The 20,114-nt window shown below is 36.5% G+C and overlaps 1 protein-coding gene across 1 annotated transcript in view; it reads right to left on the bottom strand.

The window, feature by feature from the left end:
* Window positions 1-20,114, bottom strand: part of LOC150107796 (RUS family member 1) — a 222,143-nt gene that overhangs the window by 47,422 nt on the left and 154,607 nt on the right. The window contains exon 9 of the mRNA XM_090391552.1: window positions 19,983-20,062. Within this exon, the coding sequence (XP_090247678.1) occupies window positions 19,983-20,062 (80 nt within the window). The remainder of the gene's footprint in view (window positions 1-19,982; window positions 20,063-20,114) is intronic.

The following is a 20,114-nucleotide window of genomic DNA, read 5'->3' as shown; positions in this document are numbered from 1 at the left end:
CATATAAATTTCATTGCTACTTTACTTCTTTCTAGGGTAATTCTAACATGTTTTCCTTTTTGACTAAAAGTACAAGTATTTCTAGTTCAGAATTTTGTTTCTTGATAAATCCTGACTGAACGACCCTTTGATAAAAAGGTCCTCATTCAGGATCTAACACCGGACAATCAGAGATGTTACTGATATATAGCATTTACAAGGTGATTTGAAAAGGCTGGAAGTGTGGGCAAAGAATAATGGTTGTCAATTCAATGTTAATAAATATAAAGTTGTGCACTTTAGCATGATGTGATATCCAACAGCATATTGGTAGGATTATGCTGAAGTAACCGACAAGGCTACAGATCTTAGAGATGGCTGATAGAAAATTGAAGTTCAAAGTTCACAACAAAAATTGCAAATGCATTTCAGATGATAACTGCGATGTTAAAACGAGCATGTAAAGATATGGAAGAATATGAAAGTCATTTTTGCCTCTTTACAAGGCTTTGATATGACTGCACCTGGATTACTGAGAGCAGATTTAGTCTCCTGGATTCAGCAGGAATAAAGAAGCTGTGGAAAGGGTGCAAAGAAGAGTTACAAAGATGATATAAGGATTATGGAATGTAAATTACAAGGATAGGCTGACAGTATGTGGACTGCAGATACTAGTAGACAGAAGAAAGAGGAATATGATAGAGATGTGTAAACTTTTGAGAGGACATAATAGGATATCAGTTGATAAAATATTTCCTTATAAGGAAGGTAGGGAGAAGACAAAGGGGTATCTGTGGAAGTTAAGTTTGTGTGCAGTTAAGAAAGGGATAAGAACTAGATTTTTCTCTCATAGAACTGTGAATGAATGGAATGGTTTACCTGTGGAAGTAGTGAGTGCATCTAGCGTGAATGAGTTTAAGAGAAGGCAGCTGGTGTGGGTGATTATGGCTTCCCTTGATATGTCCTTGAGACTTTGGAAGTCTAATAATATGACATGTTCCAGGAACAAGGAACTTTGTACCTACCTGGAACAGAGAGGGGAGGGAGTTGATCCTTAGGAGAAGAGTAAAAGCAGCCAGCATACATACAGATAAATACTCAAACTTTTAAACATACAAACTATTGTTTTAATACTGACCATTTACAAACATCTTACATTATAGCCTACCAGTTTCGTTAGCAAACTGTCTAGCTTTTTCAAGGCGTTTACGGAAAAACATAAAAACTAGTAAATGCAAATTGAAATGAACATAAAAACGTTGTAAACAAACTAGTAGCTAAGGTTACATGTTCGCGTGACAGAGACTGAAAGGCCTTATTGTTCTTATTCATTATCATGCATGCATGTTTGTTGTAAACGTGCAATATGATTACTGGCTAGCTGTAGTTCAGATGGATTTAGAGAGAGGATCAGGTTTTTCCACGAACTGTTTAGAATGGTACCCTGATTTCTGTTGAGGTTTCCGCTGGTTATTAACACTATTGTGGCTTCCTTCATTTCTGTACGTCTAACCACACGATAGTGTGGTTAGACGTACAGAAATGATGTGCTAAGCCAGAAGAGATACTTCTGTTGTGGTTTACATCACCAACATGTTCTTTTTGTCTGATTTCTAAACTCCGTGAAGTTTGTCCGATGTGGGCAAGATCACAGGAGCAAGGAATGTAATATACTCCTGGATATTTATAGAATGGCACCTTATCTTTTGGGGATCCCAAAAACTGTCTGATGCTGGTGGTTGGTTTGAAGACCACTCTGATGTTGTAGGCTCTTAGTATTCTGGCTATGTGATAAGAAATTGACCTGATGAAAGGGATCACTACAGTAGAAATGTGCTGGGAGCTTGATTCTTGTTGTCTGGAGTTGTCACCGTATAGATATTTTTTGATGATGTTTGGAGGATATCCATTTTGTGATAATGTGTTGGCTATTAGTGTATCCTCCTCTTCTGATATAAACTTTCTGGCCCTATTTTTCAACATGTGGATAATACTCGGTTTGTGTGTCTTGTGATGGTTTGAAGTATAATGACGATATCTTCCAGTGCCTGTAGGCTTTCTGTAAATAGATAATTTGACACTATTTGATTGTTTCTTTATCAAGATGTCTAAAAAATGCAGTTGGCTGTTGTTTTCCAAATTTTATCTTGTTATGTACTGAGTTAATTTTATTCACAAACAATTTTAGGTTTTCTAAGCTGTCTTGCCATATAATGAAAATATCATCAACATATCTCCGCCATATAGATGGTCTAGGGGAGATCGTGGAGAGAATTTCTTTTTCAAGTTTTTCCATGAAACGTCTGCACAAGATGGTGATAGTGGGCTTCCCATTGTAAGGCCTTCTAATTGTTGGTATATAGTGTTGTTAACTTTGAAGAAATTAGACTGAAGGCAGTGTCTAAACATCTGTGTGATGTCTAGAGGAAAGAGATCTTGGATGATGTTTATTACCTCTTCTACTGGTACACTGGTGAAAAGGGATACAACATCTAGACTGATTAGCATGTCTGTTCTGTTGGTGCAATCTTAATGGTTTGGAGTTTGTTTACAAAATGCTGACTATTCTTGATACAGGATTCTGTTGATCTCATTTTATTATTTAATAAGTTTGCAAGATGCTTTGCCAAAAGGTAAGTTGGGGATGATCTTCCATCAACGATTGGACGGAGAGGTATATCCTTTTTATGTATTTTAGGTGTCCCATATAGTCTTGGAGTGATGGGATGCGAGGATTTTGTGTTCTCTTCACTTCTTCTGGCCAAATATTACAATTTCTGATTAGTTGGTTTGTTTATTATGATTTTTTATTGTGGGGTCTCTGTCTAGGATCTTATAGGTAGAGTTGTCTGATAGTAATACATTTAACTTATCATAATAGTCTTTAGAGTAAAGGATAACTGTTGAATTTCCCTTATCAGCCTTTGTAATAATGATATCTTTGTTTTTCTTCAAGTTGAGGATTGCCTTTCTATCATAAAGAGACGTGTTGAGAATAGGTTGTTTGGCTTTGGTTAGGATTATCGTACTTTTGAATCTAATAGTGTTGGCTACATTTTGCGGTAGTGGATATAGGCCTTTTTCAATTCCACACATGAAATCCATTTTAGGCACATGTTTGGGCGTAATCGCAAAATTAAAACCTTTTTTTTTTTTGAGAATGTCGAATTCATTTTTTGTGAGACTATGATTCGACAAATTAAAGATCACTTTGTTGTTCGGGAGGTTGTCTTTTTGTGTCCAATATTTCTTCTTGTAAAGTCCATTGAATTTCCTAACTTGCTTGTCTTTATAAAGTTTGAAAGTTTTTTCATAACTGCGTTGTATTATTTGATCTATTTGATTCCATATGGTATATTCTAAATTGTTAGAAATGTCATCAAAGAAATTGCGGCAATTAATATCACTTTTATTTAGTTCGTACCTCGTGTGTTGAATCCTTTCTCTTACAAGCGCCAATGAAGTGCATAGATAAATTTTTTTAGCTGATATAGAGTTGATATGACCTCTGACTATGAGGAACTTTGGAATGATGGAGAATTCCCTGCAATAGTTAAGGAAAGTAAGAAACCTTTGTGTTTCATTAAACTGTTTAAATTAAACATATTTGATCATTTGATAATTAAACATACAAACTATTGTTTTAATACTGACCATTTACAAACATCTTACATTATAGCCTACCAGTTTTGCTAGCAAACTATCTAGCTTTTTCAAGGCGTTTACGGAAAAACTTAAAAACTAGTAAATGCAAATTGAAAGGAAAACATAAAAACGTTGTAAACAAACTAGTAGCTAAGGTTACACATTCCTGTGACAGAGACTGAAAGGACTTATTATTCTTATTCATTATCACGCATGCATGTTTGTTGTAAACCTGTAATGTGATTACTGGCTAGCTGTAGTTCAGATGGATTTAGAGAGAGGATCGGGTTTTTCCAAGAACTGTTTAGAATGTTACCCTGATTTCTGTTTAGGTCTCTGCCGGTTATTAACACAACAGTGTTAATAACCAGCGGAAACCTCAACAGAAATCAGGGTACCATTCTAAACAGTTCGTGGAAAAACCCGATCCTCTCTTTAAATCCATCTGAACTACAGCTAACCAGTAATCACATTACACGTTTACAACTCAATAGTGTTAATAACCTGCAGGAAACCTCAACAGAAATCAGGGTACCATTCTAAACAGTTCGTGGATAAACCTGATCCTCTCTCTCTAAATCCATCTGAACTACAGCTAGCCAGTAATCACATTACACATTTACAAACAAACACGCATGCGTGATAATGAATAAGAACAATAAGTCCTTTCAGTCTCTGTCACGCAAATGTGTAACTTTAGCTACTAGTTTGTTTACAATGTTTTTATATTCCTTTCAATTTGCAGTTTTTATGTTTTTCCATAAACGCCTTGAAATAGCTAGACAGTTTGCTAGTGAAACTGGTAGGCTATAATGTAAGATGTTTGTAAAGGGTCAGTATTAAAACAATAATTTGTATGTTTAATTATCAAACGACCAAATATGTTTAATTTAAATACTCAAACTTTTCTCCCCCCCCCGCAATTAACACAGCCTCAAACCTTTGTTCCAATCACATTCCCACCCGAAATATCTGAAGTCTCCTTATTTGCTGTACCTTCCTGTCCAAAAATGCCAAAAAGATCATAAAGTAGTTGTTCCTCTATTGCTTCATTTCTCTCTCTCAACATACAGATTACAGTCAAGCTATTCTCTACATCCGGGGAACCTCCAGAAAAACAGCCTAAACTTTACAGAAATATAATCTTTGCACTGCTTTTAAACCTTATGAAGTTGGCTTCCCTTATCTGCTTTCCTAAGGATCAACTTCTTCCCTCTCTTTCTAGGTATGTACAATGTTATAGACAAACTGAAAGATCTGCCAGCATCCTAGAAGAACACAAGATATCTGAAGTCTCTGTTATTTGCTGTACCTTCCTGTCCAAAAATGCCAAAAAGATTAATAAAGTAGTTGTTCCTCTGTTGCTTCATCTCTCTCTCTCTCTCTCAACATACAGATTACAGTCAAGCTATTCTCTATATATGGGGAACCTCCAGAAAAACAACTTGAACTTTACAGAAATATAATCTTTGCACTGCTTTTAAACCTTATGAAGCTGGCGGCCCTTACCTGCTCTGCTAAGGATCAAATTCTTCCCCTCTCTTTCTAGGTATGTACAATGTTATCAACAAACTGAGAGATCTGCCAGCATCCTTGAAGAACACAAGAAATACATCCATTGACACAACTATGTGACTATGTCTTGGATATCTTGCACAGAATCAAATGGGGAAAAAAAAATACTATGCTTCACTACAGCAAAAAAACACCTAAAAGATTTTTTTTCAAGAAGTAGCAGTGGAAGCATCCGAAAATTTGTTAAACATGAATTCTTAGACGAGGTCTAGAAGCCTAGTCCTAAGAGGGCTTCTAATCTAACATGTTCTACTTTTGTGTGTGTGCGATTACAATGTACAGTCGTTATAGCTTCAATGCATCTCCTGAGCTTCAGATCTCTGTTAATGATTTCTTCAAATCTGAATCTCATTCACCTCTTGGAATATAGTACAAAATTTCGCTTTAAACTTTAAATTCTTGCATGCAGTGATATTAAAAGCTCTCCCACTAACCTATTTAAGCTACAATTCTATTTAAATCTTCCTGCAAGGACCAAAGATCATTTGTTATACTTTCCAATGCATATCATCAGTAAAACATTGAATATTTCTCCCCTTCAAACCAAGCAACATCATTAAGAAATAACACAGAATTATTAACATATGAATATGCGCTAATATTTTTGGTTTTTCAAATAGAGTTTAACAAGAAATCCAATTTGTTTAACAAATTCAGTAAATTCAGTTTCTTTTTTACATAAGTTACTTTAATAAACACAAAACTTATTCTTATATAAGACCATCTGTTTAATACAACTATGTACAAGAACTTTTCGTGGAAAGGCTTAGACGTTGGTTATGCATTTTCACTATATAATTTAAGGAAATTACAACGTACTAGGATATACATTAAAATAAATTTTAATATATTTCAATATTTCGGCAACGTCACGTTGCCATTTTCAAGAACTTAAGTATAAGACACGTGCATGCAGGTACAACAAAACAGTAAGTGAGGAAGAAGTAGGAAGCTATTATTTCTCCTAAAGTCCTGATTGTGCCAACTTAGCAGGCAATGTTGGTATTCTTGGGCGATTGGGCTGAAGGTCTTCTGATGTAGGTTTCCCAAATTTGAGGAAGTCTAATGCAGCCAAATTTGTTGAGGTTTGGATCGTTTCTTAGGGTTGAAGCTGATTTCACGAAAAGCCTTTCATATCTGTAAAAGGCTTTTCGTGGCATATTCTATGACAGGTATCTAAGCGCATGGTCAGCAAGACCAGAGTGGCTGTATTGGTGAAACTGGATGTAGTCCTTGTGTTCTGAAACTGATGTTTGCTGTCCTGCCTGTTTGGCCAAAGTAGTACAGCTTACAGCTGCAAGGGACCTGGTATACACCAGGTAGGTCTAGGGGGGGGGGGTGGTCTTTAGTAGAGCAAATAAAGGATGCCAATATTTTATATGGTCTGTAACAATAAGTTATGTTTTTTTAAGATTTTTGTGATTTTTTCCGAGGTGACTCGGATGTAGGGTATGGTGATGGATTTCGAGTAATCCTTGTTGTGACGGGGGGGTTGTGGTTTACTGGTTTCAATATTTTTTGGATTTTTTTTGGGGGGGGGGGGAGGGGTAGCCATTGGCTGAGAAAGTGTTGAAAATGTGGTTTAGTTCTGTGGTTAGAACATTGTCATTCAAGCAGATAAGTTTAGCCCTGTTGTGTAGTGTCTTAAATGACTCCATATTGTTGTGAGCAGGGGTGGTGGGATTGTTTTTGAATGTATCTGCCTGTATGGGTGGGTTTTCTATATACTGAGAAAACCAAGATTCCATCAGGCTGGCGGGTGACTAGTGTGTCTAAGAAAGGAATTCAGTTGTTTTTTTCCTCTTCCAGGGTGAATTTGATTCTGGGGTGTTGGTTGTTTAAGTGTGTTAAGAAGGAGAGGAGTGCACCAGAGCCATGTGGCCAAATAGCGAATACATCATCTACATAGCGAAGCCAAACGGTTGGTTTTTGTGGGGCAGAGTTTAAGGCTTTCTCTTCAAAAGTCTCCATATAAAAGTTGGCCAAGAGTGGGGAGAGTGGAGAACCCATGGTTGTCCCCTCTATTTGTTTGTAGAATTTTCCTTGCCAAACAAAATAGTCTGAGTTCATTGTGAACTGAAATAGGGTTGTGATATAGGGAGGAAATTTAGCTTAGATTAGCTCTAAGGATTCTCTGAGTGGGACATTTGTGAATAAGGAGGAGACATCAATACTGACCATTATGTCAGTGTGTTTGAGTGCAAGGTTTTCTTATGCTGGCTTTGAAGTGGGCTGAGTTTTTTTTATGTATGAAGGTGTGTTGCCAGTATAGTGTGAGAGAGCTTTGGCCAAATGTTTAGCTAGTTTGTATGTGGGAGAATCAATGCCATCCACTATGGGACGTAATGGCACATTTTCCTTGTGAATTTTTGAGAGTCCATAAATACGGGGGGGGGAGGGGGTATGGATTTATATGGTTTTAATTTGTTAGTGATTTCCACTGGCCAAGAAGTGACCTTCTTAAGGAGTCTGTAGAGTTTTTTAATTTGTGAGTTGGTGGGATTGTACTCGATAGGGAGGTAAGTGGCCCGATCTAACAATAGAGATTTCAGCTTACCTGTGTAATCTTTTTGGTTAAGCAATATTGTGGCATTCCCTTTGTCAGCTTTGGTGATTATTATTTTCTTGTTTTTCTTTAATTCTAATAGAGATTTAATTTTTTTACTGGGCATGTTGGTTTTAGGTGGCTTAGCTTTGGTCAGAACACAAGCTACATCGAGTTTAATATTGTTGGCGACGTGGCTTGGAAGGTGTTGAATCCCACATTCAATTCGTATCATGATATCCTCAGCAGGTATTCTTCTGGGTGCAATGGCAAAGTTGTGACCACGTGCGAGGCCTTCGAGTGCTTCAGGTTTCATACTAAGTGACGACAGGTTAACTACCGTTTCGGTAGGAAGTTGCGGTTTCAAGATCACGTCCTTTTTTATATTTTCAAATTTTTGATGTGTCGATCTTGTACTTTTTTAAATTCTTTCTCCACTGCAGTGCATGAAATGTCGTATAAAATCAATCAAATTTCATGGCTAAAGGTGCTTGAAAGGTCATCTTCGAGAGTTAGCTAAGTTACCTTCACTCAGGAAACGGCGAGTGGCGGCAATTTGTTCTCTGAGTAAGGCGTGGCTGGCACGGTTAAAAAATACGAAGTGCCTTTAGTGAAGAGAAACGGTGCTTGAATTTCACACAGTTAGGGATTACCTGGTTATCCCGGCATTGCTTCAGGAAGGCGAGATGCTAGAGGGCACAATCAGGACTTTAGGAGAAATAATAGCTTCCTACTTCTTCCTCAGTTACTGTTTTGTTGTGCCTGCGTGCACGTGTCTTGTACTTAAGTTCTTGAAAATGGCAATGTGACGTTGCCGAAATATTGAAATATATTAAAATTTATTTTAATGTATATCCTAGTATGTTGTAATTTCCTTAAATTTATAGTGAAAATGCATAACAAACGTCTAAGCCTTTCCACGAGAATTACGATTATCCACGGAGATGTTATCACACATAAAGCACACCATTACAGTAAATTGAAATAGAAGCTATCAAGACAACTGCATGTTCTACTTTGGCCAAACAGGCAGGACAGCAAATATCAGAGTTTCAGAACACAAGGACTACATCCATTTTCACCAATACAGCCACTCTGGTTTTGCTGATCACGCGCTGGATACCTGCCATAGAATACGGTGGAAGAAAGCCAGGATAATACACCGTAGCAAATACAAATATGAAAGGCTTTTCATGGAATCAGCTACAGCCCTAAGAAACGATCCAAACCTCAACAAATTTGGCTACATGAGACGTCCTCAAATTTGGGAAACCTACATCCGAAAACCTTCAGCCCAATCGCCCAAAAATACCAACACTGCCCGCTAGAGGTCACAATCAGGAATTTAGGAGAAATAATAGCTTCCTATTTCTTCCTCACTTACTGTTTTGTTGTGCCTGCGTTCACGTGTCTTGTACTTAAGTTCTTGCAAATGGCAATGTCATGTTGCCGAAATATTGAAACATATTAAAATTTATTTCAATGTATATCCTAGTACGTTGTAATTTCCTTAAATTATATAGAGAAAATGCATAACCAACGTCTAAGCCTTTCCACGAGAATTACAATTATTCACGGAGATGTTATCGCATGTAAAGCACGCCATTAACGTAAATTGAAGTTGAAGCTATCAAGACAACTGAATCGTCTCGCCTTACTGAAGCACTGCTGGGATAACCAGGTAATCCCTAACTATGTGAAATTCAAGCACTGTTTCTCTTCGCAAAAGGCACTTCGTATTTATAACCGTGCCAGCCAAGCCTTACTCAGAGAACAAATTGCCACCACTCGCTGTTTCCTGAGTGAAGCTAACTCAGCTATACAGGCACTTGAAGATGACCTTTCAAGCACCTTAAGCCACGAAATTTGGTCGATTTTATACGACATCTCGTGCACTGCAGTGGAGAAAGAATTTAAAAAAGTACGAGATCGACACATCAAAAATTTGAAAATTTAAAAAAGAACCCGATCTCGAAACCACAACTTCCTACTGAAACGGTAGTCAACATTTCGTCACTTAGTATGAAACCTGAAGCACTCGAAGGCCTCGCACGTGGTCACAACTTTGCCATTGCACCCAGAAGAATACCTGCTGAGGATATCATGATACGAATTGAATGCGGGATTCAACACCTTCCAAGCCACGTCGCCAACAATATTAAACTGGATGTAGCTTGTGTTCTGACCAAAGCTAAGCCACCTAAAACCAACATGCCCAGTAAAGAAATTAAATCTCTATTAGAATTAAAGAAAAACAAGAAAATAATAATCACCAAAGCTGACAAAGGGAATGCCACAATATTGCTTAACCAAAAAGATTACACAGGTAAGCTGAAATCTCTACTGTTAGATCGGGCCAATTACCTCCCTATCGAGTACAATCCCACCAACTCACAAATTAGAAAACTCTACAGACTCCTTAAGAAGGTCACTTCGTGGCCTGTGGAAATCACTAACAAATTAAAACCACATAACTCCATCCCCCCCCCCCCGTATTTATGGACTCCCAAAAATTCACAAGGAAAATGTGTCATTACGTCCCATAGTGGATGGCATTGATTCCCCCAGATACAAACTAGCCAAACATTTGGCCAAAGCTCTCTCACACTATACTGGCAACACACCTTCATACATAAAAAACTCAGCCCACTTCAAAGCCAGCATAAGAAAACCTTACACTCAAACACACTGACATAATGGTCAGTATTGATGTCTCTTCCTTATTCACAAATGTCCCACTCAGAGAATCCTTAGAGCTAATCCAAGCTAAATTTCCTCCCTATATCACAGCCATATTTCAGTTCACAATGAACTCAGGCTATTTTGTTTGGCAAGGAAAATTCTACAAACAAATAGAGGGGACAGCGATGGGGTCTCTACTCTCCCCACATTTGGCCAACTTTTATATGGAGACTTTTGAAGAGAAAGCCTTAAACACTGCCCCACAAAAACCAACCGTTTGGCTTCGCTATGTAGATGATGTATTTGCTATTTTGCCACATGGCTCTGATGCACTCCTCTCCTTCTTAACACACTTAAACAACCAACACCCCAGAATCAAATTCACCCTGGAAGAGGAAAAAAACAACTGAATTCCTTTCTTAGACAGACTAGTCACCCACCAGCCTGATGGAATCTTGGTTTTCTCAGTATATAGAAAACCCACCCATACAGGCAGATACATTCAAAAACAATCCCACCACCCCTGCTCACAACAATATGGAGTCATTTAAGACACTACACAACAGGGCTAAACTTATCTGCTTGAATGACAATGTTCTAACCACAGAACTAAACCACATTCTGAACACTTTCTCAGCCAATGGCTACTCCACCCCCCAAAAAAATCCAAAAAATATTGAAACCAGTAAACCACAACCCCCCCGTCACAACAAGGATTACTCAAAATCCATCACCATACCCTACATCCGAGTCACTTTGGAAAAAATCACAAAAATCTTAAAAAAACATAACTTAACTTCTTGTTACAGACCATATAAAAAATTGGCATCCCTTATCTGCTCTACTAAAGATGAACCTCCCCCCCCACACCTAGACCCACCTGGTGTATACCAGGTACCTTGCAGCTGTAAGCTGTCCTACTATGGCTAAACAGGCAGGGCAGCAAATATCAGGGTTTCAGAACACAGGGATTACATCTGTTTTCACCAATACAACCACTCTGGTCTTGCTGATCACGCGCTGGATACCTGCCATAGAATACGGTGGAAGAAAGCCAGGATAATACACCATAGCAAAAACAGATATGAAAGGCTTTTCATGGAATCAGTTTCAGCCTAAGAAATGATCCAAACCTGAACAAATTCGGCTGCATGAGACTTCCTCAAATTTGGGAAACCTACATCAGAAGACCTTCAGCCCAATCGCCCAAGAATACCAACATTGCCCGCAAGAGGGCACAATCAGGCTTTAGGAGAAATAATAGCTTCCTACTTCTTTCTTACTTACTGTTTTGTTGTACCTGCATGCACGTGTCTTGTACTTAAGTTCTTGAAAATGGCAACGTGACGTTGCTGAAATATTGAAATATATTAAAATTTATTTTAATGTATATCCTAGTACGTTGTAATTTCCTTAAATTATATAATGAAAATATGTACAAGAATGCCTACTGTCTAGCTTTGTAAAGACTAAAAAGGGTGAACAAAAAAATAATAAATGCAAAAAAAACGAACTGATACAGAACCTGGAATGACTTTTAATGGAATTATATTGATCGAGTGCATATAATAAAAAACTATGTTATACCAACTAGTTTCACCAACTAATTTGAAACTAGTTGATATAACATAACTGATGTAAAGCAATAAAAAGTAAAAAATTGTTACAAACTATAATCAAACGATTCCAATTATATTAAACAAAGAACAGAGCGTGCATGATCTCACTTGTTATTTAGGAACGTTCTATAGTTGGCACTGTAGTTCAGTTCTGGCTAGTTGAGAGATTTAATAAGGGTCTTCCAGATCATGGGTAAGATTAGTCCTTGGTTCCTGTTAAGGTTTTGTATATAGCGGGCAACTGTTGTGGCCTCATTAAAAATTTGGGAGTGGAAGTCTTCCTCCATGTAAGGAATTGTGCTTCTATCCCACTCTATGGTATGATTCGTTCTTGAGAAATGAAAAGCTAAACCGATTTTTCTTCTCTGTTATTATTGACATCACCTATGTTTCTTTTTGCCTAATTTCAAGGCTCCTTGAAGTTAGGCCAATGTAATTCAAGCCGCAAGCAGGGTATGTTATAAACTCCAGCATATTTGGAGAAAGGATGACTATCTTTTGGAGATCTTAAGAATTGTCTAAACACAGATTAGACAATAATCCGTGTCCTAGTCACAGATCCAACACTAAAGAATCACAATGACACTACCAATTTAATACGTCACATGGTGAACTGGTGTATAGAACTTAAAACGAAGATTGAAATCCATGCATCCATTAACACCAAGACTATATGGCACTCGTAAGGTACACAAAAATGGAATACCACTATGCCCGATTGTGGATGGAATCAATTCGCCAACTTATCTGTTATCTAAACACCTGGCAGGTCTCCTCAAACCACACATCCATAATTCGGATACTTATATACGAAATTCGCAACATTTCATTGAGAAACTGAACAACATCTCTATTCACTAACATCCCTGTGGAGGAAGTCATCAACATTTTAGGAAGTTTGCTCCCACAAGACATTACTTCTCTGTTCCGTCATTGTTTAACATCAAACTTTTTCTTATGGAATAAAACCATATATCAGCAATTGACTGGCCTTGCAATGGGTAGTCCCTCTCTCCATCTTGTGCTGATCTCTTTATGGAGGATTTTGAAAGTAAAATCTTATCTCAAACAGACCCTAAACCCATAGTATGGTGGAGATACGTGGACGATATCTTTATTGTTTGGAAACACACAAAAAAGGACCAGTTCGATTTTCTTAACAAAATCAACTCTCTACACCACACAATCAAATTCACTCTAGAACTTGAAAAAGATAACCAATTATCATTTAATTAAGAAGCTTCCAAATGGTGGTATCAACCTCTCAGTTTACCACAAACCTACCAATACAGGACGTTATTTACATTTCACTTCCTCAAACCACATTTCTCAGAAACTTAGTATTGTACACATGCTGAAGAACCGTGCCTCTCTCCTTACAACAGATCAACAAGACCTCCAGGAAGAACTATCCCTGATATCTACCAACCTTACCATGAATGGATTTCCTCGAAGACTCGTCCACAAGATACTGTTCTCTGAACCCCGACCAAGACAATGAGATGATATACGTTATATATCTACCATCATTATTCCATACTTAGGGACAGTTTCCAATAAGATTGCTAGACTCCTCAGACCACATAAAATAAGAGTGGCCTTTAAACCCACAGAAACGATTAGACAATTCTTAAGATCTCCAAAAGATAGTCATCCTTTCTCCAAATATGCTGGAGTTTATAACATACCCTGCTCGTGCAGCTTGAATTACATCGGCCAAACTTCAAGGAGCCTTGAAATTAGGCAAAAAGAACACATAGATGACGTCAACAATAACAGAGAAGAAAAATCAGGGTTAGCTTTTCATTTCTCAAGAACAAACCATACCATAGAATGGGATAGAAGCACAATTCCTTACATGGAGGAGGACTTCCGCTCCCGAATTTTTAAAGAGGCCACAACAGTTGCCCACTGTATACAAAACCTTAACAGGAACCAAGAACTAATCTTACCTGTGATCTAGAAGACCCTTATTAGATCTCTCAACTCGCCAGAACTGAATTACAGTGCCAACTATAGAACGTTCCTAAATAACAACAAGTGAGATCATGCACGCTATGCATGTATTGTACGCACTCTGTTCTTTGTTTATTATAATTGGAATTGGTTGATTATAGTTTGTAAGTTTTTTACTTTTTAGTGCCTTACATCAGTTATGTACCCTGAAGATGCCAACAGGCGTTGTTGGTGAAACTAGTTGGTATAACAGTTGTTTATTATATGCACTTGATCAATATAATCCCATTAAAAGTCATTCCAGAGCTTTTTGGTCAAGAAAATTAAATGATTTTCTTGACCAAAAGTTAGTACACCAAATTTAACAGCTCGCGTGACAATGTGTGCATGTAGCAAGATTCTTCAGTTATTATTGTGAATACACGTTACACAGTTTTTAGCATACTGTAGTTCCGCTATACTTAATGAATTAATCAGATTTTTCCATGTGTCTTTCAACACCGCTCCTTGATTTCAATTGAGGTTGTTTCCTGTTCGTAGGACCACTGCTGCTTCTTTGAATATTCTGGATCTGTAATCATCCTCTATATATGGCACAGAGCTGTTTTCCCAATCTATCGCATGGTTAGAAGTTGAGAAGTGATGCGCCAAGCCTGAGGTATCCGCTCTGTTGTGATTAACATCCCCAACGTGTTCTTTCTGTCTAATTTCCAGGCTTCTTGAAGTTTAGCCTATGTAGGAAAGACCACAAGTGCATGGAATTCTATAAACACCTGCATATTTGAAAAATGGAACACTATCTTTAGGTGATCTTAAAAATTGTCTAATGGTTGTAGTCGGTTTGAACACAACTCTGATGTTGTAAGGCTTTAAAATTCTAGCTATTTTGGTGGAGACTGAACTAACATAGGGGATGACAACTGATGAAACATACTGAGTAGCTATTCTATGTTGTTGGATGTTATTTTTATAAAGAAATTTGTTGATTATGTTCGAAGGATAACCATTTTGAGAAAGCGTTTTTGATATTTGAGAAAGTTCAGTACGAACATCTTCATCTGTGACTATGTTTTGGGCTCTATTCCGTAACATATGGATGATGCTGTATTTTTGTGTATGATGATGATTAGAAGTAAAATGCAGATACTGTCCAGTATCTGTTGGCTTTTTTATATATAGTAAGTTTAAAATTATCATTCTCTTGTCTTTTGACCAGAATGTCTAAAAAAGGTAGTTGTTGATTGTTTTCCAATTGCAAAGTAAATTTGATTTTGTCATGAAGCGAGTTGATTTTATCTAAAAACGTCTGTTAGTTTTCTATTTTTTCTTTCCAAATGATAAAAACATCATCAACGTATCTCAACCAGATTGATGGTTTTGGAACAATGTTGGCTAGAATTTCATTCTCTAGTTTTTCCATGAACAAATCTGCACATGGTGGTGACAGGGGACTGCCCATGGCCAGACCCTCCAATTGTTGATAAACGATGTTGTTGACTTTAAAGAAATTGGACTTAGGCAGTGATTGAAGAGTTGTGTGATATCTCTAGGAAAGAGATCCTTTATAATGTTAATGACCTCCTCGACTGTGTGGTCTCCTTATTCAAGAACGTTCATGAATACAGAGAACACATCCAAACTGGCCATTATGTCTGTTTTTGAGTTTCTCAACAAAGTGTTGAGAGTTCTTCAAATATAGAGGATGATTACAGATCCAGAATATTCAAAGAAGCAGCAGGTCCTAAGAACAGGAAACAACCTCAACGGAAATCAAGGAGCAGTATTGAAAGACACGTGGAAAAATCTGATTAATTCATTAAGTATAGCGGAACTATAGTACACTAAAAATATGTAACGCGTGTTCACAATAATAACAATTGTCATGCGAGCTGTTGAATTTGGTGTATTAACCATTGTAAACAGTTCTGTATTAGTTCGTTTTTTTGCATTTATTATTTGTTCACCTTTTTTAGTCTTTACAAAGCTAGACAGTAGGCTAGTGAAACTAGTAGTCATTCTTGTACATAGTTGTATTAAACAGATGGTCTTATATAAGAATAAGTTTTGTGTTTATTAAATATACAAAGACTAAATATGAATAATCTTAATAAATAAGTTACTATGTTAAATTTCATTAAGGCTTCATAAGAAAGATTCCGGTAATTGGACCACATGTTTATTAAGATAAATAACAATAAAAAACAAATCTGACAAGTTTCGTAAGTCATTTGACTTACATCTTCAGGGGTCAAAAGGTAACTAAAAGTTTAAACACAAGAAATGAGAAATTACTCAAAATAGTTCATTCTATTTTGAGTAATTTGCAGTTGTGGCCATCTAACTGTTCATTAAATTAAATATTCGAATGCAGATTCAATGCAATGCTAAGTTTAAACAATGCTGGATGCTGTCACGTTCTGTTGTTCATGTTCACATTGCTCGAGGTCTGATTTGGGTATATTTTTTCAATGCTGACCAAACTTGGTGTAGAATTAGGCCCTGGTTTTTGTTGCATTGCATTGGAATTCTAAGCATGTTTGCAGATTCTTTACATTTTCTTATGTAACAAATTTTTTCAATGTAAGACATGTTTGTTTTTTGTCAGAGTACATTATGGCCAGTGGAAGTTGTATGGTATGCTAGGCCTGATTTGTGTTCTCTTCTTTTTTGTGATAGGTATTCCTTTAAGACCGATAGTGGATGGAAGAGACTCTCCGACCTTGAATTTGTCAAAACACCTCACCAACATGATTTTACCACACATAGGAAAAACAACATCTTTCATTAAGAACAGTGCACATTTTATTGAGAAGGTAAAGGATATATGCATAGGACCTTCAGACATCTTAGCAAGTTTGGATGTAATCAACCTGTTTACAAAAGTTCCTCCCAGAAATGAAACGGTGAATCTCCTTGAAGACCTTTTTCCTCCGGACATCGTAGAACTTTATAAACATTGCATAAAAAATACTTTTTTCTTGTATCAAGGCAAATTTTAGGAACAAAAAGAAGGATTGGCTATGGGCTCGCCCCGGCTTTGGCTAACCTATATATGGAAAATTTTGAAAAGAATGCTTTAAACAATTATCATAAAAAACTGAAAATTTGGCTATGCTATGTAGACGGCATTTTCATCATATGGCCAGGAACAACAGAGGAACTAACTGCTTCCAAAGATTATCTGAATAATATACACAACATAAAATTTACTTTGGAACAAGAACATAAAAAACTTCCCTTTCTTGATATCCTAATATAAGTCATTGAAAAAGATAATTAATTATCCTTCTCTATCTATAGAAAACTCACCAACACAGGAAGATTTCTTAATGCAGCTTCACACCACCATCCCATACAAAAAATAGGTTTAATAAAAACCTTGAGGGACAGAGCTTATAATTTTTCCAGCACAGAAAAACAGAGAAATGAAGAATTACAATATTTAACACAGATCCTCAAAAAAAAAAAAAATGGTTATGAACCTAAGACAATCAAGAAAATCCTCAAAACACCTCCTACAAGCATCTCACAAAAGCAAGATTTCAAGAACGCAATCATGCTTCCATACATCAAGAATGTTACAGACAAAATGGCCAAATTACTAAACAAAAACATAACATCAAAGTTGCTTTTCTACCGCTGGAAAGCATTTCAAGATTTCTACATCCCCCAAAACCTCCACATCATCCTTTAAAAAAATCAGGTGTTTATAAAATTCATTGTTCCTGTGGCATCTGCTACGTAGGCCAGATGGGAAGATTAGGGGAAATTCGCATGAACGAACACCAACGTGCAAAAATGAAGAGAACACAAATCAGGCCTAGCATACCATACAACTTCCACTTGTTATAATGTATTCTGGCAAAAAATAAACGTCTTACATTGAAAAAATTTGTTACATAAGGAAATTTAAAGAAGCTGCAAACATGCTTAGAATTCCAATGCAATGCAACAAAAACCAGGGCCTAATTCTACACCAAGTTTGGTCAGCATTGAAAAAATATATCCAGGTCAGACCTCGGACAATGTGAACGTGAACAACAGAACGTGACAGCATCCAGCATTGTTCAAACTAAGCATTGCACTGAATCTGCATTCGGATATTTAATTTAATGAAAATTTAGACAGCCACAACTGCATAGAATGAACTATTTTGAGTAATTTCTCATTTCTTGTGTTTAAACTTTTAGTTACCTTTGACCCCTGAAGATGTAAGTCAAATGACTTACGAAACTTGTCAGGTTGGTTTATTATTGTTATTTATCTTAATAAACATGTGGCCCAATTACCAGAATCTTTCTTATGAAGCCTTAATGAAATTTAACAAAATAACTTATGTAAAAAAGAAACTGAATTTGTTAAACAAATTTAATTTCTTGTTAAACTCTATTTGAAAAACCAAAAATATTAGCACAGATTCTTATGTTAATAATTCTGTGTCATTTCTTAATGATGTTGCTTGGTTTGAAAGGGAGAAATATTCAATTTTTTACTGATGATATACATTGGAATTAAATAGAATTGTAGCTTAAATAGGTTAGTGAGAAAGCTTTTAATATCACTGCATGCAAGGATTTGAAGTTTAAAGGGAAATTTTGTACTATATTCCAAGAGGTGAATGAGATTCAGATTTGAAGAGATGTGAAGTTCAGGAGATGCATTGAAGCTACAACGACTGTACATTGTAATAGCATACACACAAAAATAGAACATGTTAGACTGGATGCCCTCTTAGGACTAGGCTTCTAGGCCTCGTCTAAGAATTAATGTTTAACAAATTTTCGGAAGCTTAACACAATTATTTATTTAGATTATGTCAGGTTCTTTTTAAATCCACTGCTGCTTCTTAAGAAAAATCTTTCAGGTGTTTTTTTGCTGTAGTGAAGCATAGTATTTTTTTTTTTCCATTTGATTCTGTGCAAGATATCCAAGACATAGTCACATAGTTGTGGCAATGGATGTATTTCTTGTGTTCTTCAAGGATGTTGGCAGATCTCTCAGTTTGTCCATAACATTTTACATACCTAGAAAGAGAGGGGAAGAAGTTAAGCCTTAGGAGAGCAGATAAGGGCAGCCAGCTTCATAAGGTTTAAAAGCAGTGCAAAGATTATATTTCTGTAAAGTTCAGGTTGTTTTTCTGGAGGTTCCCTATATATAGAGAAAAGCTTGACTGTAATCTGTATGTTGTAAGAGAGATGAAGCAACAGAGGAACAACTACTTGATTAATCTTTTTGGCATTTTTGGACAGGAAGGTACAGCAAACAAAGGAGAGTTCACATTTTGGGTGGGAACGTGATTGGAACAAAGGTTTGAGGCTTTGTTAAGAAAAGAATTTTAATGATACCATATTGCTGGGGGGGGGGAGAAAAGTTTGAGTATTTATCTGTATGTATGAATCTGGCTGCTTTTACTCTTCTCCTAAGGATCAACTCCCTCCCCTCTCTGTTCCAGGTAGGTACAAGGTTACTTGTTCCTGGAACATGTCATATTATTATTATTAGACTTCCAAAGTCTGAAGGACTCAGACTGAAGATGTAAGTCAAACGACTTACAAAACTTATCGGGTTTGTTTTTTTATTGTTATTTATCTTAATAAACATTTGGTCCAATTACCGGAATCTTTCTTATGAACTGCTAAACCACAGAAACCTACGCCTACAATTCATTAAGGATTGTTTAGAGCTTCCCATTACCCCCTACATGATGCTACTTTTGAATTTTTGGGTTAACTATGAGTTAGGAGTTGTTCTTTTCTTATTAAATATGCAGAACAAACTATCAATAACATATGTACAGATTTCAATGATGATTAAAACACTAAAATATTCACTGTTCCATGAGCACTGTTTACCATGTTTTTTTTGAGCCACAGTTAGTGAATAGTTTTTGGACTCCTAACAGTATATTAAAATCAGTGCCATATAATTCATAATGAATTTCTAACAATGCTATAGTTAATTAAAATAGAATTTTAGTCTACCTTTCTCGCACTTATAAGTAATATTCAAAATGTACTTTGTTTCTCTATAAATGTTCTTCAGCATTAACAGATCTTCATAACTGCAATTTAAAAGAAAATACAACAGAAAAGTGTCATTAAAACGATGTTAAA

The sequence above is a fragment of the Typopeltis vanoorti genome, chromosome 4, assembly GCF_054136105.1.
Source record: "Typopeltis vanoorti isolate ZY-2024b chromosome 4, IOZ_Tvanoo_1.0, whole genome shotgun sequence".
Taxonomy (NCBI): Eukaryota; Metazoa; Arthropoda; class Arachnida; order Uropygi; family Thelyphonidae; genus Typopeltis; species Typopeltis vanoorti.
Note: the sequence above shows the minus strand (reverse complement) of the source record. Positions and strands in the feature narration are given on the sequence as shown.